Consider the following 22,386-nt stretch of genomic DNA (forward strand, 5'->3'; position numbering starts at 1 on the left):
CTCAGTGTTTTGACGGACTATGTGTAGGATCCCCAGAGATCTCTCCCACTCTATTCATCTCTTTAAATATTCTCTGGGTTTGGAGCAAAGAAGAAAAAAAATAGAATATTTTACAGGATTGTCCAAACAGGCCAATTTTTGTTGTTTTCACCTAGAACTGATTTTGGGGGAAAGTTTAATGTTTTCAGCTAACGTGGCTATGCATGGAACCTTCTATTTTTCACATGTTTTTTTGCAACACTATTCCGTCCTAGATTACGACCTGGAATTACTGTTCAAAAGTTTGAAGTCACTGAGCTGTTTTCAAAAGGGTTTCTAACGATCAATTAGACTTTTAAACTTAAACCTGAATCATTGGAACACAGGAGTGATGGGAGTGATAAAGGGCCATTGGCACACAGGAGTGATGGGAGTGATAAAGGGCCATTGGAACACAGGAGTGATGGGAGTGATAAAGGGCCATTGGAACACAGGAGTGATGGGAGTGATAAAGGGCCATTGGAACACAGGAGTGATGGGAGTGATAAAGGGCCATTGGAACACAGGAGTGATGAGGAGTGATGACCTATGAAGAGATGCCATTAAAAATCACCCGTTTTCAGCTACAATAGTCATTTACAATATTAACCCTGTCTGCGCTGGATTTCTGATCCATGTCATGTCATTTTATTGGCCAAAGTTTGCTTTGACCCAAAACTTTTGAACAGTAGCGTGTAATTCAAGTTATTGATCAAGAACTATATAGTGTGAGATAGTGAAGGCCCAAATTACCAATGGTCCATTGGTCAGCCAGTGACTAGTGGTCAATTATTGCGTCATACGGACTGTCTATAGCCGACGTCTCCATGCTTGGAAATGTCCCAACGCTTGAAACATTCATTTTGCAGAAATACCTCCGTCGACGAAAGTATTGCCTGTTTGCCTCGTTCTACTCGGCCACCATGCTTCAAGATGTAGATGATGCCATTCAGTTTGAGGTCAGCATCGGCAACTACGGCAACAAGTTTGACACCACGTGCCTGCCGTTTGCCTCCACGACGCAGTACAGCAGGGCAGTGTTTGACGGTAAGAGAAAAACAGAGTTCTAGAACAGATGTGGGAGTCATTAACCGCGCGCCGAGAACTATCCAAACATCCCGGGAAGTAATGGATGGGCTCCTTCTGCTGGTTTTTAATTTCTCATTAAGGAAGGAAACTTAAACACAGACACAGTCTATAAACCTTTCTCACTGATCGCAGCAGATCCTGCTTGGAAAAAAGGCAAAAAACGAAGGATAATATGCTTTACTTTTCATGTATTTAAAGTCCTGGTCAAAAGCGGCCAAAGTCGGACAGAGGGAGAAGATGGCCCTGCCCTTATGAGCTTACAATCTACTTTTTCCACTTTGTGTAAGAATGATAATACATGACCCCAAATGTCACCAGTAATGATGAAAATAGCACAGGAGGTCATTATTTCCAAAGGTGGCCTGTTATTCAGCGTCGATATTATATATTTTTATGATGCCGCTCCCTCGTTGACTAGGTTCTTAGGTGCCTTTTAACCTACGTGATTTGCTTTGTGTCTCAGGCTGCCAGTATTACTATCTACCATGGGGCAACGTCAAGCCTGTGGTTGTCCTCTCTTCGTACTGGGAAGATATCGGGTACCGGACAGAAACTCAGAATATTCTCCGGTACATCGTGGACAACCTGGTAGGTCAAAATCAGACAGAAGAACATCAAAACCTTGATAAACAACCATGCTTTTCACCAAGAGACGGGTAAAAGCTGCCTTGAAGTGAAACACTGACCCCCCTCTGCTTGCCGTACCCTACGTTTGGACCACTTGGTGTACTTTTCCATAATCTAGTCTAACTGATTCATCAGAAACGCCTTTTAAGTCGTTGGCAGCCATCGTAGACGGAATTAAGCCCAGTGTCTCCATGTTAACTAGCGGAGCTAAAATGAATAGAAGCCATTAGATGTGACCTTTGGTCTGTGTGATTCACAGGAAGCTAACTTGGAACGTGTCAACCTCGCAGTCAAGGCAAAGACTTCTCCGTATGACCTGGACTCCTTGGTAGCGATCCTGATTGATGACATCATAACCAGCTGCAGGTAAATTTGCCAGATTGGAACGAACTCCTATTCATACATTTTTTTCTTTACACGAACACATATTTTTGTTGGATGAAAGATTCAGTTGCCGTCGAAGGTAAAAAAAAAGGAGAGTTGGTCATTCGTTCGTGTTTACATCAGATAGCAAGCCAAAGAACAAAGCTAAAGGCGTGATGGCTGAAAAAGGCAATAAATCTTAATTTGGAACTCAACAGCCAGCTACGTGAATAGGATACATTGTATCAAAATGGGGTCATAGCTTTTACGGCAAACTAAATCGTGTTTGGAACTTAGACCATGTTATTGGGGTTTTCTTTTCCCGTCATGTAACAGGAACATATTCTGACATTTCTCGCAGGTTCCTTTTAGGTTAGTCCCAACGCTTTTGGTTTACGTTCAGTGGTTTTATGAACATGAGATGAATTTACACGATTCTGAGAAAGGATACAGCAACTAATATAACCTCAAACAATCCGAAAATTTTCAGAAGGAGCGTTGTTGGTGGGATCTGTTGGCTTGATAGACCTGACCCATCCTCCTAATCACAGTTCGTTTGAGAGCAACAGATACACCCCACCCCGGAAATTAACAATTTTCTCCAAAAGGATACATCAGGAGGCAATCGGGTTGATCGAGTCTAGTTGTAACAAAGTCTTGGTCCTGTTAGGCCTTGTACATTATGATGAAACCGTTGCGTTTTAGGGTGCTAGGGTTCCGTTGGTGGAATGAAGAGAAATGCATGTCTAGGGATGGTTCCAAATACAATCTGGAGGGCAATTACTCATCTTATTTATGTTTTGGTTAATTTATGTTTGTAGCTCTCTGGATAAAAACAAACTAGGCAGCATTAAGTTGAGTTAGTATATGTTCCCAAAAACCCTTGAATTCACTTTTGTTCTTACCAAAGCTGGGGCCAATCTTGGCGTGCATTTTATATGTACAAAAATGCATTACATACCTGAAGAAGGAAAAAAACTCCAATTGACTTGAAACTTTGCATTCAAAGTTACTTTTTTTTTTAAACATTTTTTATTGTTATAATGGGTGGCTTTGGTCGAGGTGTCCTCTAACATCCCTGGGGCTTTGGTCGAGGCGTCCTTTAACACCCCGGGGGCTTTGGTCGAGGTGTCCTCTAACATCCCAGCGGCTTTGGTCGAGGTGTCCTCTAACATCCCGGGGGCTTTGGTCGAGGCGTCCTTTAACATCCCAGCGGCTTTGGTCGAGATGTCCTCTAACATCCCGGGGGCTTTGGTCGAGGCGTCCTTTAACATCCCAGCGGCTTTGGTCGAGGCGTCCTCTAACATCCCAGCGGCTTTGGTCGAGGTGTCCTCTAACATCCCGGGGGCTTTGGTCGAGGCGTCCTCTAACATCCCAGCGGCTTTGGTCGAGGTGTCCTCTAACATCCCGGGGGCTTTGGTCGAGGTGTCCTCTAACATCCCAGCGGCTTTGGTCGAGGTGTCCTCTAACATCCCAGCGGCTTTGGTCGAGGCGTCCTCTAACATCCCAGCGGCTTTGGTCGAGGCGTCCTCTAACATCTCGGGGGCTTTGGTCGAGGCGTCCTCTAACATCCTGGGGGCTTTGGTCGAGATGTCCTCTAACATCCCAGCGGCTTTGGTCGAGGCGTCCTCTAACATCCCAGCGGCTTTGGTCGAGGCGTCCTCTAACATCTCGGGGGCTTTGGTCGAGGAGTCCTCTAACATGCCGGCGGCTTTGGTCGAGGCGTCCTCTAACATCCCGGGGGCTTTGCTCGGGGAGTCCTCTAACATCCCGGGGGCTTTGGTCGAGGCGTCCTCTAACATGCCGGCGGCTTTGGTCGTGGTGTCCTCTAACATCCCGGGGGCTTTGCTCGAGGAGTCCTCTAACATCCCGGGGGCTTTGGTCGAGGCGTCCTCTAACATGCCGGCGGCTTTGGTCGAGGCGTCCTCTAACATCCCGGGGGCTTTGGTCGAGGCGTCCTCTAACATGCCGGCGGCTTTGGTCGTGGTGTCCTCTAACATCCCGGCGGCTTTGGTCGAGGTGTCCTCTAACATCCTGGCGGCTTTGGTTGAGGCACCCTCTAACATCCCAGCGGCTTTGGTTATCTCAGAAGCCATATTGTCTATACATTACCACCTTTGTGCTGACCATTATTTTATAATCTGCTGACTTTCTGTTCACAGCGAGCCCCTTCCTGATGTCCTGTCTATTCCTCAATCCACACATCTGGATCACTGCTTGTACCGGTCCCGTAAGACCAGCCTTGCGCAGATAGTGAGTGCTGCAGAGAAGATCAGAAATGAGGAGTGTGAACTGGCGAATGTCCTGGAACAAGCCGAAGACTGGCTTATAAAATTGAAGGACATGGCCGAGGAGGTAACAGCACCCCTTTAAGCGGCTTATTCTTATGCCTCATGATGGCATCATAGTATTGGGGTGAAGTTCTTGACTGCAGAATTGTTTTTTGATCGGGCTGGGCAACAATTAGGTGGAAATGGACCAATGGAACAATGCTACGCAGCTACGTTACTGCCCTCCTACCTGAAGAATAGGGCATTGCAAACTCAGGTGTTGAAAACACCAACGTTGCCATGGGCACCTCCAGAATATCTCCTGGCATATAATTTACATAGCAGAGAAACCTCACAGTCCAACATTGATTTTACAACTAGTGCAGGACTCAAGGGATGGTTACAATTGTCCTTTTAATATGCCCTCATATAACGTGTTCCATGCAGACAAGCTGAAGTCTCTTATGGAAAAACCTCTTAATACCAGATTTTATGTGTAAATCGCATTTATACAATACGAGATCTCAGAGTTTGTGAATAAAGGTGAAGGGTATCAGATCAAACACTTCCAGGCAGGCCCCAGCTGGCACATCGGGCAAATGCCCAGTGGGCGGCTGCCCGACATCACTCCATACTCGACTGATCTGCCGCCCAAACAGCTTGCCTGTGCCATCTTTGGCAAGTGGACACAGGGGTTGCCCGGGTCCCCTAGAGTAGGGGCCATTATTGTTACTTTGCTTCCAAAGTCCAAAAATTGTCTCCAGGGTTATGGGTGTTCCGTGGCTTCTCAAAAAGTTTCTTTCCATCACTGGATACATTTACGTTTAGGGCTTCATTTAGATAATGCTAATCATCAACGACAGCTGCCCAATTGTAGCAATTTTCAATGGCATTTCGTTTTGTGTTTGTTGGACCTGAGTTCTCATATTTTTTTCTACGAATTCATGTTTTTTAGCCGCAGAATAGTCTGCCAGACATAGTGATCTGGATGTTACGAGGAGACAAGCGAGTGGCTTATTACCGCATGCCAGCCCACCAAGTCCTTTACTCCAGGAACGGAACCAAATATTGTGGCAAGAACTGCGGGAAGCTTCAGACAATATTTCTAAGAGTACGTTCTTTTTTACATTTTCTTTTTGTTCCTCTGCAAGATTTCGATTCCAATACACTGGCTCAAATAACGAGAGTTACTACCGATTTGATATGAGATGGGGACTCACGAGCAACACGTACTAGTTGGTTATTTTGCAAAGTTCTTCTGAACTTTTTTTCCAAGTGAAAAAAAGAGAGGTACATAATCTTGTTGGTAATCCTGAACTGGAGGATACTGTGTTTTTTTCCCTAATGTCTGGAAAATAGTGCCTTGAAATTCATTATTATTATTATTATCTTTTATTTATATAGCGCCAACAATTTACGAAGTGCTTAATACAATCCATATATTCAAGGGGTCTGACAAGATGAGAATCGACAGACTAAGACAAACCGATACATTAGGTGGAGAGGTCGGATCCTGGGTAGGAGACTCTCAATGCCCAACTTGATACAGTGTTACTGTTTTATGGCGACACGAGTGGTCTTGCATTATTGTGACTTATTAAAAACTCAGACCTTAGTGAATAGGACCTTACTTGTCCTCTTTATGGTAGCCGTCAGAACCCAACGTGTATACAGACAGGGGCTTATTACTTATAAAGACAGGGGAAAGATGGAAATGCCAAGCCAAGACCCTGAGATCACCGTCAGGGGAAAGTATTTAATATTAGACGGTATAGATGTAATTATCGACCTCTGCCCCTCCTGTATCTCCAGTTCCCCCAGGAAGGAAACGCGTGCGCCAAGATGCCAGCCCAGCTGCGGGTCCAGCTCTGGTTCGGGCTGTCTGTCGATCAGAAGGAATTCAGCCAATTCGTCGAGGGGAAGCTGACTGTTTTTGCTGAAACTGTAAGTGGGGACGTTAGAACGAGATGCCATAATCTACAACTAGGGGGTTAGATGGAATGTAAGGAAGTTTTACTTTACCGAGAAGATGGGAGATAAACGGAACAGCCTCCCAGTAGAGGTAGTAAATGGAATTTAAACATGCTTGGGATAGGCATATGGCTTCTGAACCTAAGAGGAGGCCAAATGGTTGAGGGTATATTCTCCAGCTGAATGTTTGGCAGTGAAACAGCAGGAGCTTAATTAACGCCCTGTGAGAAGCCCCAAATTACCGATTGATTTCACGGTCTGTGATCCTTAATGCAGAGTTACTGGTAAACTGCGTCTTCTCGAGCGTATAACGTCGGCAGAGTCCTCAGGCAAGGGTGTGTAGATAGAGATCTTGATGGCATCATCTCACCCTCAGAAGTCTTCAAATTGACAGAACTCCCCATGCGGTAGTACCTCTTAAGCGATCGTGCCCACTGGTTGGCCAGCTACAGAGTAGATCTCGGATCTCCCCAAACGGCCCATTAACAGCCCGGCCTCCGCGGACTCCATATAAGACATGGAGCACCGGGATCTGGCATCATATTCCGGTGCTGCATGTCGGGAAGGCAATGCAAGCCTTTCAATACCGTGAAGAAGTGGAAGCAGTGGGGAGGGGGGGCGGTGACTGCCCCAGGTCCAAAGGCAAATACATCACTGGGTCCAGCGTACAGGTCACAGACCCACAACGGGGTTAAAACAACCCTTTCAATGGACAAAGTCTATAGCCAATGGAATGTGGACTCCCCGAGCTGCTTCGCTCTCATTGGCCAAATGACTTTTACAAAAATGATCAAAACTGCTTGTTTTTAAAAATGTCAGTTAATGTGCAATGTTCTTCTGTTTCATAGTACGAGAACCAGACCAAACTGGCACTTTTGGGAAACTGGGGGACAACCGGGCTGACGTACCCCAAGTACACAGATGTGACCGGAAAAATCAAGCTGCCCAAGGAGAGCTTCAAACCGTCCGTTGGCTGGACCTGGGGGGGCGACTGGTTCATCAGCCCCGAGAAGACGTGAGTTCAGCCTGTAGAACAATAACGTGTCTTTGTGCTTCAAACACTCGTTCCTCGTTGGGACGTTGGTGTCCATCATCATCATCATCATCATCCCAAATCCCGACCGTTTTAGTCGCCGACTAGCGCTAAGTGCTCAGGAAGTTGTGCGTCTGGCAGAACGTCTGCGTCTCGGCGGTCTCTCCTTTATCTGTTCTCCTTCTTTCAAAAATCACAATTTCTCAAAATTATTGACTCCTTGGACGGCGTTTTGACCTAATCCCTCTCTTTATTTTAAAATCACAACCATCTGACCCGCCGCGTTGCCCGGTAATGTATAGCAGGTCTCCTCGGTCTCACTTGATGCCGATTTACTTTTGGCTCAGGGAGCGTTTCTGGAGAGATTTCACTTTTTGAACCACGCCAATAAAATAGGGACTTGATCTTAACCCTTAAGCAGGATAGGGAGATCTGATCAGAAGTCTTTTTGGGGTAGTGCCGCTGGTCTACTTTAATTTATGCAACTTTCATTATTTTAGATTTTTTTTTGGGTGGCCCCGTCTGTATTATCCTCTACTGTATTATCCTCTACCACTTCTGCTGGGAGGCTGTTCCACTTATCTACCACCCTGTCAGTAAAGTAAAACTCCCTTACATTTCATCTCAGCCCCTGACCCTCTGGCTTTAGATTTTGGCCTCTTTTGAAATAAACCTCCATCCACGTTAAAGAGGTTTGCTGGATTTTAATATATACAACAACAACGATACAACTGATGAAATATATTGAAAAAATAGAAAAAAATGTAAAAAAATATATAGGTGCCGCGTGTGCATTATACAGAACGCAGAAAGTTATTGCTTGGCACGGGGCCCGTCTCGGGACGACTGAAGCGCTGCTTATGATTTTGGCTGCATTTTTCTTTTTTTTTAGATTACATTTTTTTAGCTTTTCCTTTTTTTCCCCATGTTTTTTCTGCTTGCGGCATCTTTATAAATCAACCCCAACGTATGGAATACTCAGATAAACAAATAAGCTGTGTTCTGAAATGAACCCCAATATTGATTGGGTAATGGTGAAGTAAATAGTTAAACTTTACTTTTTTTTTATTTTTTTATTTCTGGTTCTGGAGATCTCGGCTACATTCAATTTGTGGTGAAAAGGCACAAAATCATCTGCAATATGTCAGAAAAATGTTAACTTTGAACTTCTTGAAAATTCCTTTGCCGCGGTCTTAAAACCTTTTGTAGTTTCCTAGCCAGAAAAATGTAAAAATAAAAAAAAATATATATATATTTCAGATAATTCAGCCCATTTTACTAAAATTCCTGAAAAGCTCTTATTTTAAAGTGTGTGACATATTATTTAATTTTAATCATTTCGATCTGAGTTTTTTTCATGGGCTCCGACCAGCTCTTTATCTAATAATATTGTTTATAGGAATAATGGCTCTCTGGAAATTCCGTAATTGAAATAAGTGAGTTAGAAATACTTAAGTCTCACATATCACAAATTATACTGGGGAAAAAAACACAAATTTAAGAGAATATTTAGGACGGGGAATTTTACAGCATCTTGTGGTCCAAGGAAAATATCTGGAAATGTATCTTGAAATTCCAATTTATTTTTTTTTTGGTGGTGATATTTTGGAGAGATTCAGATGTCATTGTAGATTTTTTATTTATAACTCTGAAAACCTCACAACTTGATGTTTTCTGAAGAAAAAAAAGAATAAAAATTCAATATCTGTAACTCACGAGTGCCGTTGTACTGATTTTAACATTTTTATACCGAAATTCAGCCTTGAAAACACCATCCCTGTATAGTTTATTGCCCAAATCTTGTGCAAGAAATACTTTTTTAAATCATGTTAAGTTTTGGTTAATTTCTGGTTTTATGCCGGGTGAGACGAAGGCCGGCCCTGATTGGTTGTTCCCATAGAAACTGGAAAACCCTTGTTAAAAGAATTGTGTATAAAATGAGGTTGCCGGTTTTTTTTTTTAAAGTTTCTGGCCATATTATTCATACAGATAAACCCCCCGCCTAACAGAACACACGGCTGTATACAGCGTGACCGCCATGAACCCAGACCCCAGCGCCTGCCTGCAGAGTATCTCTCTCCCTGTAGCTGCAGGCTGCTGGGCGGAGTCTTGCCTTTTCCCTCCAAGCAGCGAGCCGTGCGGCTGCCGCCTACTGACTGGAACATGCGACCGGAGAAGGAGCTTCTTACTGGCTGATCTTGTCACATGACAGGAAGTAAGAAGCTAACTCTGCCATCACTGAAGCTCGTGGTGGAGTTTGTGTCCGGACACATACATTAGACTGCAGCGAGTGGGGGGCCCTTGCCGCCAGGGGCCCTGAGGCATCTGCCCCCCCCTTTTGGATGGCTTCCTCAGAGTCACATGAGGGCAAAAAGCAGAGGCAATAGTTACCCCTTCCTTAAAATCAAACGTAGACGATGAACAGATAGGACCTCACTCCTTACTAGTGTCAGAATAGTCTGCACGGGTTGAATAAACCGGAAAGGCCCAGCCGCCAAGAGCGTGAATCCCAAAGCTTTACCGCCCTGACCGTATCGAATGCCCTTTCCTGCTGAAGATGAAACCTTTTCCTTAAATATTTCCTCGTCTTCATTCTTGTAGGTTGCTGCACGATATCGATGCCGGTCACATGAGCTTTGTGGAAGAAGTGTTTGAAAACCAAGTTAGGCTACCGGGCGGACAATGGATTCACATGAGTGAGGCCTACTCAGACGTGGTAAGAGGGGCATTAATAATAATAATAAAGTTTGATACAAAAAAACATAATAATAATAAATTATAAAAAAAAAAAACTCCATAATAATAATAATAATAATAGTTTATAAAAAACTCCATAATAATAATATAAATAATAGTTTATAAAAAAACTCCCTAATAATACTGATTTATAAAAAACCCACTCTCTTAATAATTAAAATAATAATTAATATTTAGAAAAAACTCCCTAATAATAATAATAATAGTAATAATAACGGATTATAAAAAACTCCATAATAATGATTTATAAAAACACCCCTATTAATAATTAAGAAAAATAATAATGTTTAGAAAAAACCTCCCTAGTAGTAGTAATAATAAGAAACAGCCCTATTAATAATTAATAATAATTAAACAATCGTATTTAATATTAATAGATAAGGTTCATATAAATACAAACCTATTAAGATTTACTGTCCTTACATATTTTCCCAGACTAAATATATATATAGAAAAAAAAGATACAAATCATAAAAATATAACTTTATTTATCTGTAACCTTTTCACCTTGTACAGCTCTGCGGAATCTGTCGGCGATTTAGAAATAAAGAATAATAATAACTATCTTGCATCACTTTCTGTTATATTAACTCAATTCCAATTAAACCAAATAAATAAATCCCTGACACTAATGCAGACAATACAAATATTTTTAAACTTCGATAATTTATATTCGGTGTAAAACCTCTGTGGAAGCAAAGCCATAAAGTAAAATCTCAGCAAACTGGACACCAGTTACCTCTTTATCTACAGACTGGTAGAAATAAATAATACAAAGAATGGAAACACAACAGGGCATGCTTACCCAATTGTACAGCGCCGCGGAATAGGATGGTGCTATGCAAATCAATAAATAATAATAAATGAAAGCAAGGTATGTTTGCCAACCGTTAGAGATACGCATTGCCAACCCTGTGATGTCACTTCCTGATCTCGCAGTAACTCTTGCTTTGGTTGGAAATATGAGCCCAGATTGGGAAAATATTTTAACCCTTAAAGTGAACGAGGCCTCGCGTTGCATTCCGCGCCCGCCTGTCTGTTTCCACTTATGTGCTCGAAAATAAGCTGTGAAATAATTTGAGGTCATCGGGGATAATTATTGAAAGTTTTAGTGTAATTTACTTATTTAGCTCATGAAGTAATTGCCCTGTTGGAAAGGGTGTGTAGTGTGAACATCGTTTTGAGGTTTTTGTTTCTCTAAAGGCAAAAGATGGAAACAATATCGAGATTTTGAGTTTTGGATGAATTCTAAGTTCACTCTGTCACAAAATGTAATATTTTACAAAAAAACAGCATTCCTTCAAGAGCGGGGCCGGAGCTCACCGACTATTATTATACTACTACCAAGCAGTCTTATAGTTCACTCTCTATATGCGCTGTATACAGTAATATACCCCCACGCTATATACAGTAATAACCCCCAGCGCTGTATACAGTAATGCAACCCCCCAGCGCTGTATACAGTAATGCAACCCCCCAGCGCTGTATACAGTAATATAACCCCCAGCGCTGTATACAGTAATATAACCCCCCAGTGCTGTATACAGTAATATACCCTCCAGCGTTGTATACAGTAATATAACCCCCAGAGCTGTATACAGTAATATAACCCCCCAGCACTGTATACAGTAATATAACCCCCCGCGCTGTATACAGTAATATAACCCCCAGCACTGTATACAGTAATATAACCCCCAGCGCTGTATACAGTAATATAACCCCCCAGCGCTGTATACAGTAATATAACCTCCAGCGTTGTATACAGTAACATAACCTTCAGCGCTGTATACAGTAACATAACCCCCAGCGCTGTATACAGTAATATAACCCCCCAGCGCTGTATACAGTAATAACCCCCCAGTGCTGTATACAGTAATAACTAGACTTGGGCACCAGGGGGCTCTTCGTGTTCGTCTTCGTGCTCGTCTTCGTCAAAAAAAAAATCTTCGTATTCCGCGAATATTCGCCCGTTCCTGTCTTCTTTTCGGGCGAATATTCGTTTTTTTCTTCGTTTTTTCCGGTTAAGGGGTTAATATGGGGTTAACGCGTACCGCAGCAGCTCTGCTGCAACTCTATTGGTCGCCAGCAGGGGGCCTCCTGCTGGGGACCAATGAGCTCACTACCATATATAGCTAATATATTCTCGGGCACAATATTATGCTACTCAGAGTAAAACCAACAGAGGGCAGCATTTTGTCCGAAGATATATTAGCCATATGTGGCAATGTGTTCATTTTCATCTATTAATTATTTAAATAAAATATATCCCCATGATCCGCTGGTCTCACCGCTGCAACAGTTAAATGTCCGCACTCGCAGACATTAATTCTGTTGAACTTGCAAACTCTTTTTTTCTATTTATTTTAGGGTTTTTTTTGTATTAAACCATTACACGAAAGGATCATGGGAATATATTTTATTTGAATAAATGCAAATGAACACACTGCCACATATGGCTAATATATCTTCGGACAGAATGCTGCCCTCTGTTGGTTTTACATTGAGTAGCATAATAACTTTGGATTTCAAGCATATGCTACTTAATGTAAAACCAACAGAGGGCAGCATTGCGTCCGAAGTTATAGTAAGTTATTTATGCTAAGTTAAATCTCCGTACCGGCGACTTTGTTGGTCGCTGGCACTGACATTTAACTGACACAGCGGGGAGACCACTGGTGTCCCTGCTGTGTCAGTTAAATGTCCGTACCGGCGACTTTGTTGGTCGCTGGCACGGACTTTTAACTGTTGCAGCAGGGTCCCAGGTTGATTTTTTTTTTCTGCCTAGCAACTAGTGGTAAAGGGCCGTGCGAGTGAGCCTATTGGTCGCTTGCACAGCCCTTTACCCTACGGATTTCTGCTCTCGTTATCCAACGCAGCATCGCAGGGGTTAACGGGAGCGGAAATCAGGAGTTAAAAAGGCCGTGCGAGTGAGCCCTATTGGTCACCTGCAGGGTCTTCCTCTGGCATCAACCAATTGGTTGATGCCAGAGGAAGACCCTGCAGGTGACCAATAGGCTCACTCGCTCTGCCCTGTAACCCCTGACGACGAACCTGCGGATTTCCGCTTCAGTCAACTCCCGCGATGCTGTGAAGATAAGGTAAGTTAGATGGGGAAGGGACCGGGGAGAATAGTAGACGAAGGCGAAGATTCTTCGTGTGTGAGTCTTCGTCTTCGCCTATATTTTGCCAGCACTACCTTCTCTTCTTCATGTCTTCGGAACGAACACGAAAACGCACTCTTCGTGTTCGTTTTCATGTTCGCCCGAAGACGAATGCACAAGTCTAGTAATAACCTCCAGTGCTGTATACAATAATATTACCCCCCCAGCGCTGTATACAGTAATATAACCCCCCCAGCGCTGTATACAGTAATATAACCCCCCAGTGCTGTATACAGCAATATAACCCCCCCAGCGCTGTAAACAGTAATATAACCCCCAGCGCTGTATACAGTAATATAACCCCCAGCGCTGTATACAGTAATAACTCCCCAGCACTGTATACAGTAATATAACCCCCCAGCGCTGTATACAGTAATAACCCCCCAGTGCTGTATACAGTAATAACCTCCAGTGCTGTATACAGTAATATTACCCCCCAGCGCTGTATACAGTAATATAACCCCCCAGTGCTGTATACAGCAATATAACCCCCCCAGTGCTGTAAACAGTAATATAACCCCCAGCGCTGTATACAGTAATATAACCCCCCAGTGCTGTATACAGTAATAACTCCCCAGCACTGTATACAGTAATATAACCCCCAGCGCTGTATACAGTAATATAACCCCCAGTGCTGTATACAGTAATAACCCCAGCGCTGTATACAGTAATATAACCCCCCAGCACTGTATACAGTAATAACCCCAGCGCTGTATACAGTAATAATAACATGTCTAGCAGATAACAGAGTGATAACTCATACAAACGGCGGATATGCAGCTGCCTGGGGTAAAAAAAAACCAGAGTAATATTATTGAAAACTTGTGTTTAATCTGATTCTAGTGATGATAAAATTTAACAGAAGCTTCACGATTTCATGACATTTTTCGATGACTTTTTTATTACTGAATGGAGAACATATAAAGGGCGCCAGTCGGGAGCCCTGCTCAGAGGAGCTGACAATCTAGGGGAGAGGTTGTGTCGCAGATATGTTCTGTCAGGACCAGGGCGAGCAGGTCGTGTAGGAGTCCATGTGCAGGGGATACGGGGAACTCTGTCTGTACCCCTTTATGCATGGTGACACTGATATAGGTACAGACAGAGTAGCAGGACTGGATAGGACGAGAGACAGGAGCTGAGGCAGGTACAGGCTCGGGAGCTGAGGCAGAGAGACGGGAGCTGAGGCAGGTGCAGGCTCGGGAGTTGAGGCAGAGAGACGGGAGCTGAGGCAGGTACCGGCTCGGGTGCAGGTACAGGTACAGGCTCGGGTGCAGGTACAGGCTCGGGTGCGGGCCCACTGGCAGGTAAGCCCACAGGCACAGGCTCGGGTGCGGGCCCACTGGCAGGTAAGCCCACAGGCACAGGTACAGGCTCGGGTGCGGGCCCACTGGCAGGTAAGCCCACAGGCAGGTTCAGGCACAGGTACAGGCTCGGGTGCGGGCCCACTGGCAGGTAAGCCCACAGGCAGGTTCAGGCACAGGTAACGGTGAGGCCCACTGGCAGGGCGGACGGGAACGGAGGCCCACTGGCAGGGCGGACGGGAACGGAGTACCACCAGGCCAGGCACGTGTACAGGTTCATGCACGGGTACGGACTTACGCTCGGGTACTGGATCATGCACAAGTACCGGCTCGGGTACAGGAACAGGCTCAGGCACGGGTTCAGGCACAGGCACGGGTTCAGGCACAGGCACGGGTTCGGGCACAGGCACGGGTTCAGGCACAGGCACGGGTTCAGGCACAGGTAGCGGCTCAGAGCAAAGGCAGTCCTACAACTTCAATGCCAAGGCCCTGACTGATGGGCAGGGCAGGTCTTATAAAGGCAGGCTTCACTCAGTTCATGAGGCGCAGCTGTACCTGATAATCAGGTTCAGCTCACTCTAGAGGGAGGAGGGTGGCCACTAGTGGTAACTGAAGTATTAGCCTGAAGTATAATTCAGCCATGGTTCAGGCAGCAGAGAATGGATCCTGACAGGTTCCAGGAATATCTGATGTCATCAACTGGATTATTTTTATTACAGAACGGAGAAAAAGTGCTTCCAAAAGATGAGATCGAATGCCCGCCGGGCTGGAACTGGGAGGATGAAGAATGGTCAACGGACACCAACCGAGCTGTCGATGAACAGGGTAAGTACAGCATCACCCGGGGCCAGAGCCGGCCTTAAGTGTTTTTTTTGTTGTTGTTTTAACTTTATTTAAACTCCTCCATGTTAAATAAAGTTAAAAAAAACTTTAACATGGAGGATGTTAAATAAAGTAAAAAAACAAACAAACAAAAAAAACCGATTTTTTAATTTAAGTCCCGGGCAGGCGCTCCTGTTGCCATGGCGCCCTGTGCGGCCGCATACCCCTAAGGCCGGCCCTGCCCGGGGGAGAGTAGTGGGGACAGTTCTGGAGAGCCCAGCTCCTGAAGAAGATTGACACATGGGAGCAGGCCCGGACTGGGACAAAAAATAGGCCCGGGCATTTAAGCCTGAGCAGCCCATATTTATTTATTTATTGTTAAAGCCCACCCTTCATGTACCATCTTTGCATTTAATCATTCACACAAACCATTAACACATTCATTAATGCAGTCTCACAAATCATTCAAGCAATTCATCCACACATGAATTCATTAATTGTCATACGCATTCACACAATTCATCCACACATTTATTCATTCATTCTCATATGCATTCACACTACCCCCTCTCATCATCTTATCTGCCCCTTCTCACTATGTTCCCCCTTTTCACTATGTAACCCCCTTCCCCACTTCTCAATATGTACCGCCTCTATCTATCCCCTCTCCCCCTTTCTCACTACCTAACCCCCCTCTGCCCCTTCTCACTGCAGCCCCTTCCCTCACCCTATTTACCTTGTTGCCAGAGCAAGCAGCAACTGCGACCGCGCCTGTGGCAGGGCAGGATTGACTTAGGGGCTGATGGAGCTGCAGCTCCAGGCTCCTACCTTAAAATAGGCCCAGTCAGGACCGGACTGACTGGGCCTATATGGCCGCATTAAGGCAGAGCCCCTTAAGCCCGCCGCAACTGCAACCGGGTCCGCCACTCTAAGGCAGAGCCGGCCTTAGGTGTTCTGGCGCCCTGTGCGGACTACTCCTCTGGTGCCCCCCCCATCCCAAAAAAAGAAAGGAATAAAAACTTGTAACAAAACTCCCCTTTCTCACTATCTATCCCCCTGTATCACTATCTACCACCTCTGCCTCTTCTCACTGTTATCATTATATACTGAGGCAGACATTGACGGTGGTACAGCATAATACTTATCACTATATACTGAGGCAGAAATTGACGGTGGTACAGCATAACACCTACCACTATATACTGAGGCAGACAATGACGGTGGTACAGCATAACGCCTATCACTATATACTGAGGCACACATTGACAGTGGTACAGCGTAATCCCTATCACTATACATTGAGCCAGACATTGACAATAGTGCAGCATAACCCCAATCACTATATACTACGCCAAACATTGTTGTGGTGTAGGCCTACCACTTCATTGTCTGGCTTAGTAGTAGGGATGCACCGAAACGAATTCTGGACTGAAACCGAAAATGCAGCATTTACCTGGCCAAAACCGAATATGACCTCCCCACACCATAAAAAAAACCCTTTTATTTAAAGTAAGTAACACACCAAAATAGGACAAAACAATTAAAAAACAATATTATATGTATATATATATATGATTGTTAACAGCAATCACATTCCTATCATGCCCAGGCATACCCAGATTCCAGGATGTACTCGCAGACTTGGCATGATAGGAGTATGATTGCCCTATCTACCCCTTCTCACTCCCTTCTGCCCCATCTACCCCTTCTCACTCCCTTCTCCCCTATCTACCCCCTTTCCCCCTATCTACCCCCTTTCCCCCGTCTCACGCCCTTCTCCCTATCTACCCCCTCCTAACTATCTACTCTCTCCCTCTTTGAAGTTCACTTACCTTTCAGGAGTCCTGCGGTGAGGGTGCAAGGCCTCTGCCTCCCAGCTCTGCCACTGTATGGAACAGTATAGAGTGATGGGAGTTATGATGTACTTTTAGAGCATAATTAGATCATGAAAAAGACATTGGAAATGGTACAGCATAACACCCATCACTCTCACACACTTACCAATCCACACATATATACCAATCCACACATATATACCAATCCACACCTATACCAATCCACACCTATATACCAATCCACACGTATATACCAGTCCACACGTATATACCAATCCACACGTATATACCAATCCACACACATATACCAATCCACACGTATATACCAATCCACACGTATATACCAATCCACACGTATATACCAATCCACACGTATATACCAATCCACACGTATATACCAATCCACACATATATAGCAATCCACACATATATACCAATCCACACATATATACTAATCCACTCTCACTGAATATTTTCCTACCTTTCCTCTTTTCTCCTTACAGCTCCTTTTCCTCCTCTTCGCTCCTCTTCTTCAGTTCTTCTGTCTTCTCTCGGTTCAGAGGGCACGGACAGCGGTGGGCGCGGCTTCAGTGTTGTGCGCCGGGATCTGACAACAAACCCCGGCGCACAGCAGCTGTTGCCGCGCGGATCACAAGGGAGCGGTATCGGAGGTCTTTAGCAGACCTCCGGCTCCCTTGAGTGATTTTAAGCCGGGTTGAACCCGGTATCGGAGGTCTGTTAAAGACCTCCGATACCTCTCCCTTGCGAGCCTGCTCCTCCAGCGGCGGACATTACTGTCCGTCTCTGGAGGGGTGCCGGGTGCCGCAAGTTGGCACCCGCTGATGAGCGGCACCCGCTGCGGACCGCCCCCTAGAGTGTGACGCCCTGTGCGGTCGCACACCCCAAAGGCCGGTCCTGCTCTAAGGGGCCGGGAAGCCCCCACCAGGGCCGGCCTTAGGGGTTTGCGGCCGCACAGGGTTTAAATTAAAACATCGGGGGTTTTTTCAACTTTATTTAACATCCTCCATGTTAAATAAAGTTAAAAAAAACTTTATTTAACATGGAGGATGTTAAATAAAGTTAAAAACCCCCCGATGTTTTAATTTAAACCCTGTGCGGCCGCAGACCCGTAAGGCCGGCCTTGGTGGGGACTTCCCGGCCCCTTAGAGTGGCGGACCCGGTCGTAGTTGCGGCGGGCTTAAGGGGCAGGTGCCCCTTATGCCCTGCGTTAATGCGGCCGTAGGTAGGATAGGGGCCTGGAGCTGCAGCTCCATCAGCCCCTAAGTCAATGCGGCCCTGCCGTGGCCCGGCCCACCGGGCAAACGCCCGGTGTGCCCGATGGCCAGTCCGGGCCTGCATGGGAGAGGAGAATTATCAGGCAAGACTAAGGGATCTCTATATGTCCTGCTTGGGGGAGAGTGGAGATGGGAGAGAGAATTCATACCCTGATGTTCCTTTAAGAAGATCATAGAAATTAAAGCGTTTATTACTTTACCAATTCTGATAATTTGCTCGCTGCGTCTGTCCATCTCACAGGCTGGGAGTACGGCACCACCATCCCGCCGAACCAAAAGCCCAAATCCTGGGCGCCCGCCGAGAAGATGTATCACACCAACCGCAGGAGGCGCTGGGTCCGACTGCGCAGGAGAGACCCCAAGCAGATTGAAATCCTGAAGAAGGTAATCAAACCTATCCAGCGTCTCTAGAATAAGACAGACTTGGGTAACTCGGCAAGTCCCCCGGCGCGTCATTAAAGCCAAACTTACGCCCCCTTTACCGTCAATGTGAAGTACGCTGCTGAATATAATTGGTTCTAGAGGGGCAATTTATACTGCGATTTTGCCCTTGAGTTCTCAAGCCCATTTTACTGGCGTTATCCCGCGATTAACCCTTTAGGCGAAAAAAAAATGTAAACGATATGAAGCCAGTGGCCGGCGACACTGCTGGTTACAGCAGCGAGGATACCGTGTCGGTTTGGCCCCTCAGAGTCAGGGTCAGACTTTAAGTCAGGTGGGGGATATATTTGTCCCGTCCCGTATTTAATCCATTTGTGTAGAGCTGCAGGCAGTCAATATGAATTCTCGCTGATCTCGGTGCATACTGCTGGATGTCAGCGCGACTCTCATCACCCTCAGCCTAGGAGCCGGGGCATCCCCAACTGTTCTAGCAGAAGGGCTTTTAAACGTCAGAATCTTGGGTCCATTTACAAAGACAAACCGGCTCCGTCACGTCTGTATGCAGCTGGATCACTTCTGGACTCTGTTGCGTTCCAGCGAGGCTCGTTTCCCCCTCTAGGTGGCGCCGTTTGATCACACTTGCCCCAAAATCCTCTCCCCGATGCGGCTTGAAGTTTCCTCTGCTTATAAACCTGGTTACTGAAACCCGCCAGTAACCCAGCGTGCGGCTGCCAGATGCACTTTTTATAACCTGTGATAGTGAAGGGGTGGCCTGCGCCGTAAAACACTACCACCAGCAACTGCAGCTTCTCCTGCTGCAAAAACAACGGATTCCCTACTAAGGTTCTTACTAACACCTTATACCTTATACCATCTTATCCCACGTCACTATACCCGGTCTGTATAGCGGCTATCCCTGTCAGCTAGGAAAGATGGGGGTATATAAGTGGAACAGCCTCCCAGCAGAGGTGGTAGAGGGTAATACAGTGAGGGATTTAAACATGCATTAAGACTGCGGCAAAGGAATTTTCAACACAATTGTAGATGATTTTGTGCCTTTTCACCACTAATTAAATGTAGCCGAGATCTCCAGAACCAGGAGAGTAAAAAAAAAAAAAAGAAAAAAAAAAAGTAAAGTTTAACTATTTACTTCACCATTACCCAATCAGTTTTGGGGTTCATTTCACAACACAGCTTATTTTTTTATCTGAGTATTCCATACGTTGGGGTTGATTTATAAAGATGCCGCAAGCAGAAAAAACATGGGGAAAAAAAGGAAAATCGAAAAAAATTATATCAGAAAAATGCAGCAAAAATAAATATAATCATAAGCAGCGCTTCGGTCGTCCCGAGACGGCCCCCCGTGCCAAGCACTAACTTCCTGCGTTCTGTATAATGCACACGCGGCACCTATATATTTTTTTAAAATGTTTTCTATTTTTTCAGTATATTTCATCAGTTGTATCGTTGTTGTTATATATATTAAAATCTGGCAACCCGGTTTAACGTGGATGGAGGTTTATTTCAAAAGAGGTCACAATCTAAAACCAGAGGGTCAGGAGTTTTACTTTACTGAGAGGGTGGTGGATTAGTGGAACAGCCTCCCAGCAGAGGTGGTAGAGGGTAATACAGTGAGGGTATTAAACATGCATGGGGTAGACATACGGCTCCTGAATCTAAGACGAGACCAACGACTGATTAAGGTTTCAGTCTTTACAGCAGGAGAAACGGGCGACTAGACGGGGGCCGAATGGGGCCGATCTGTATCAAATGTTCCTATTTATATAACATTCCTCGCATGTTTATGAATTAGATTACATTAAAAATGTCAAATATCGTTATTAACGGTTTTCTCATAATTGCGGATCTCTCACATTGTTTAATTTTCAATATAACGGAATTTATTTTAATTTATTTATTTTTTTAGCAAATAAAACAAGTTGTGATCTTTAATTTTGTTTTTCTTTGCAACTGCTATCTTGAAGAAGAGACCTCTGAGGTTCTGACAGTTTATGTAACTCTCACGTATTTAACTAAAGACCCAGGTGGTGTCCGCACTGTCCTCAGCGGCTATAATATAGGATTTCTGCCGACACTATGGAATTAATGAAGTAATATTGAGTAGCACTCACTGAAGTGTTAACCCCTGGTTTGCCTCTGGTCTTCAAGTACCGGTTTGAGTTTAGCATGAGATAAAAATTGCAATTATAGATTTTATTTATTATTTACTTGCGGGGTGGGGGTAGGTAAGTGGTCCCCAACTGGCCTATTAACAGTATGGAGCTTTACAATATGGCCGCGGAGGGGGCAGCTGAGGGTTGCTGCCGTTGGTCAGGTCTAAGGCAGCGTAAAGACAGCTGTGTTTCATTCTAATAATACTGAGACTCAGAGGGTTAGAAGATTAGATGTAATGAAGGAAGTTTTAACTTAACTGAGTGGGTGGTAGATACGTGGAACAGCCTCCTAGCAGAACTGGTAGAGGTTAACACAGTGAGGGCATGGGCTCTGGTTTAATGTGAAGGTGTCCCCTTTTCCCAGCACAAGCCGGACGAGTCGGAGTGCGAGGGGTGGGAGTACGCCAACCTTTTCGGGTGGAAGTTCCATCTGAATTATCGCAAGATGGACATTTTCCGGAGAAGGCGTTGGAGGCGCCGCATGGAACCCTTACAGCAGCTGGGGGCGGCAGCCATATTCGCTTTGGAGGGAACTCTGGTAAGATTAAGATTGGGGGTTATATTACTGTATACAGTGCTGGGAGTTATATTACTGTATACAGCGCTGTGGGTTATATTACTGTATACAGCGCTGGGGGTTATATTACTGTATACAGTGCTGGGGGTTATATTACTGTATACAGTGCTGGGAGTTATATTACTGTATACAGCGCTGGGGGGGTTATATTACTGTATACAGCGCTGGGGGGTTATATTACTGTATACAGCGCTGGGGGTTATATTACTGTATACAGTGCTGGGGGGTTATATTACTGTATACAGCGCTGGGGGTTATATTACTGTATACAGCGCTGGGGGTTATATTACTGTATACAGTGCTGGGGGGTTATATTACTGTATACAGCGCTGGGGGTTATATTACTGTATACAGCGCTGGGGGTTATATTATTGTATACAGCGCTGGGGGGTTATATTACTGTATACAGCGCTGGGGGGTTATATTACTGTATACAGCGCTGGGGGGTTATATTACTGTATACAGCGCTGGGGGTTATATTACTGTATACAGTGCTGGGGGGTTATATTACTGTATACAGCGCTGGGGGTTATATTACTGTATACAGCGCTGGGGGTTATATTATTGTATACAGCGCTGGGGGGTTATATTACTGTATACAGCGCGGGGGGTTATATTACTGTATACAGCGCGGGGGGTTATATTACTGTATACAGCGCTGGGGGGTATATTACTGTATACAGCGCTGGGGGGGTTATATTACTGTATACAG

General features: G+C 45.0%; 1 protein-coding gene across 1 annotated transcript in view; it reads left to right on the forward strand.

Moving 5' to 3' along the window:
* LOC149279523 (dysferlin-like) overlaps window positions 1–22,386 on the forward strand; it is a 177,522-nt gene that overhangs the window by 30,238 nt on the left and 124,898 nt on the right. Inside the window, exons 19-29 of the mRNA XM_089501080.1 lie at window positions 888–1,065; window positions 1,571–1,695; window positions 1,994–2,100; window positions 4,260–4,452; window positions 5,323–5,478; window positions 6,180–6,311; window positions 7,187–7,353; window positions 9,973–10,087; window positions 15,310–15,415; window positions 18,784–18,926; window positions 21,462–21,635. Coding sequence (XP_089357206.1) covers window positions 888–1,065; window positions 1,571–1,695; window positions 1,994–2,100; window positions 4,260–4,452; window positions 5,323–5,478; window positions 6,180–6,311; window positions 7,187–7,353; window positions 9,973–10,087; window positions 15,310–15,415; window positions 18,784–18,926; window positions 21,462–21,635 — 1,596 coding nt within the window. The remainder of the gene's footprint in view (window positions 1–887; window positions 1,066–1,570; window positions 1,696–1,993; window positions 2,101–4,259; window positions 4,453–5,322; window positions 5,479–6,179; window positions 6,312–7,186; window positions 7,354–9,972; window positions 10,088–15,309; window positions 15,416–18,783; window positions 18,927–21,461; window positions 21,636–22,386) is intronic.

This window comes from Sceloporus occidentalis, unplaced genomic scaffold (assembly GCF_023333645.1).
Source record: "Sceloporus occidentalis isolate IW3139 unplaced genomic scaffold, rSceOcc1.0.p SCAF_163, whole genome shotgun sequence".
NCBI classification, from domain to species: domain Eukaryota; kingdom Metazoa; phylum Chordata; class Lepidosauria; order Squamata; family Phrynosomatidae; genus Sceloporus; species Sceloporus occidentalis.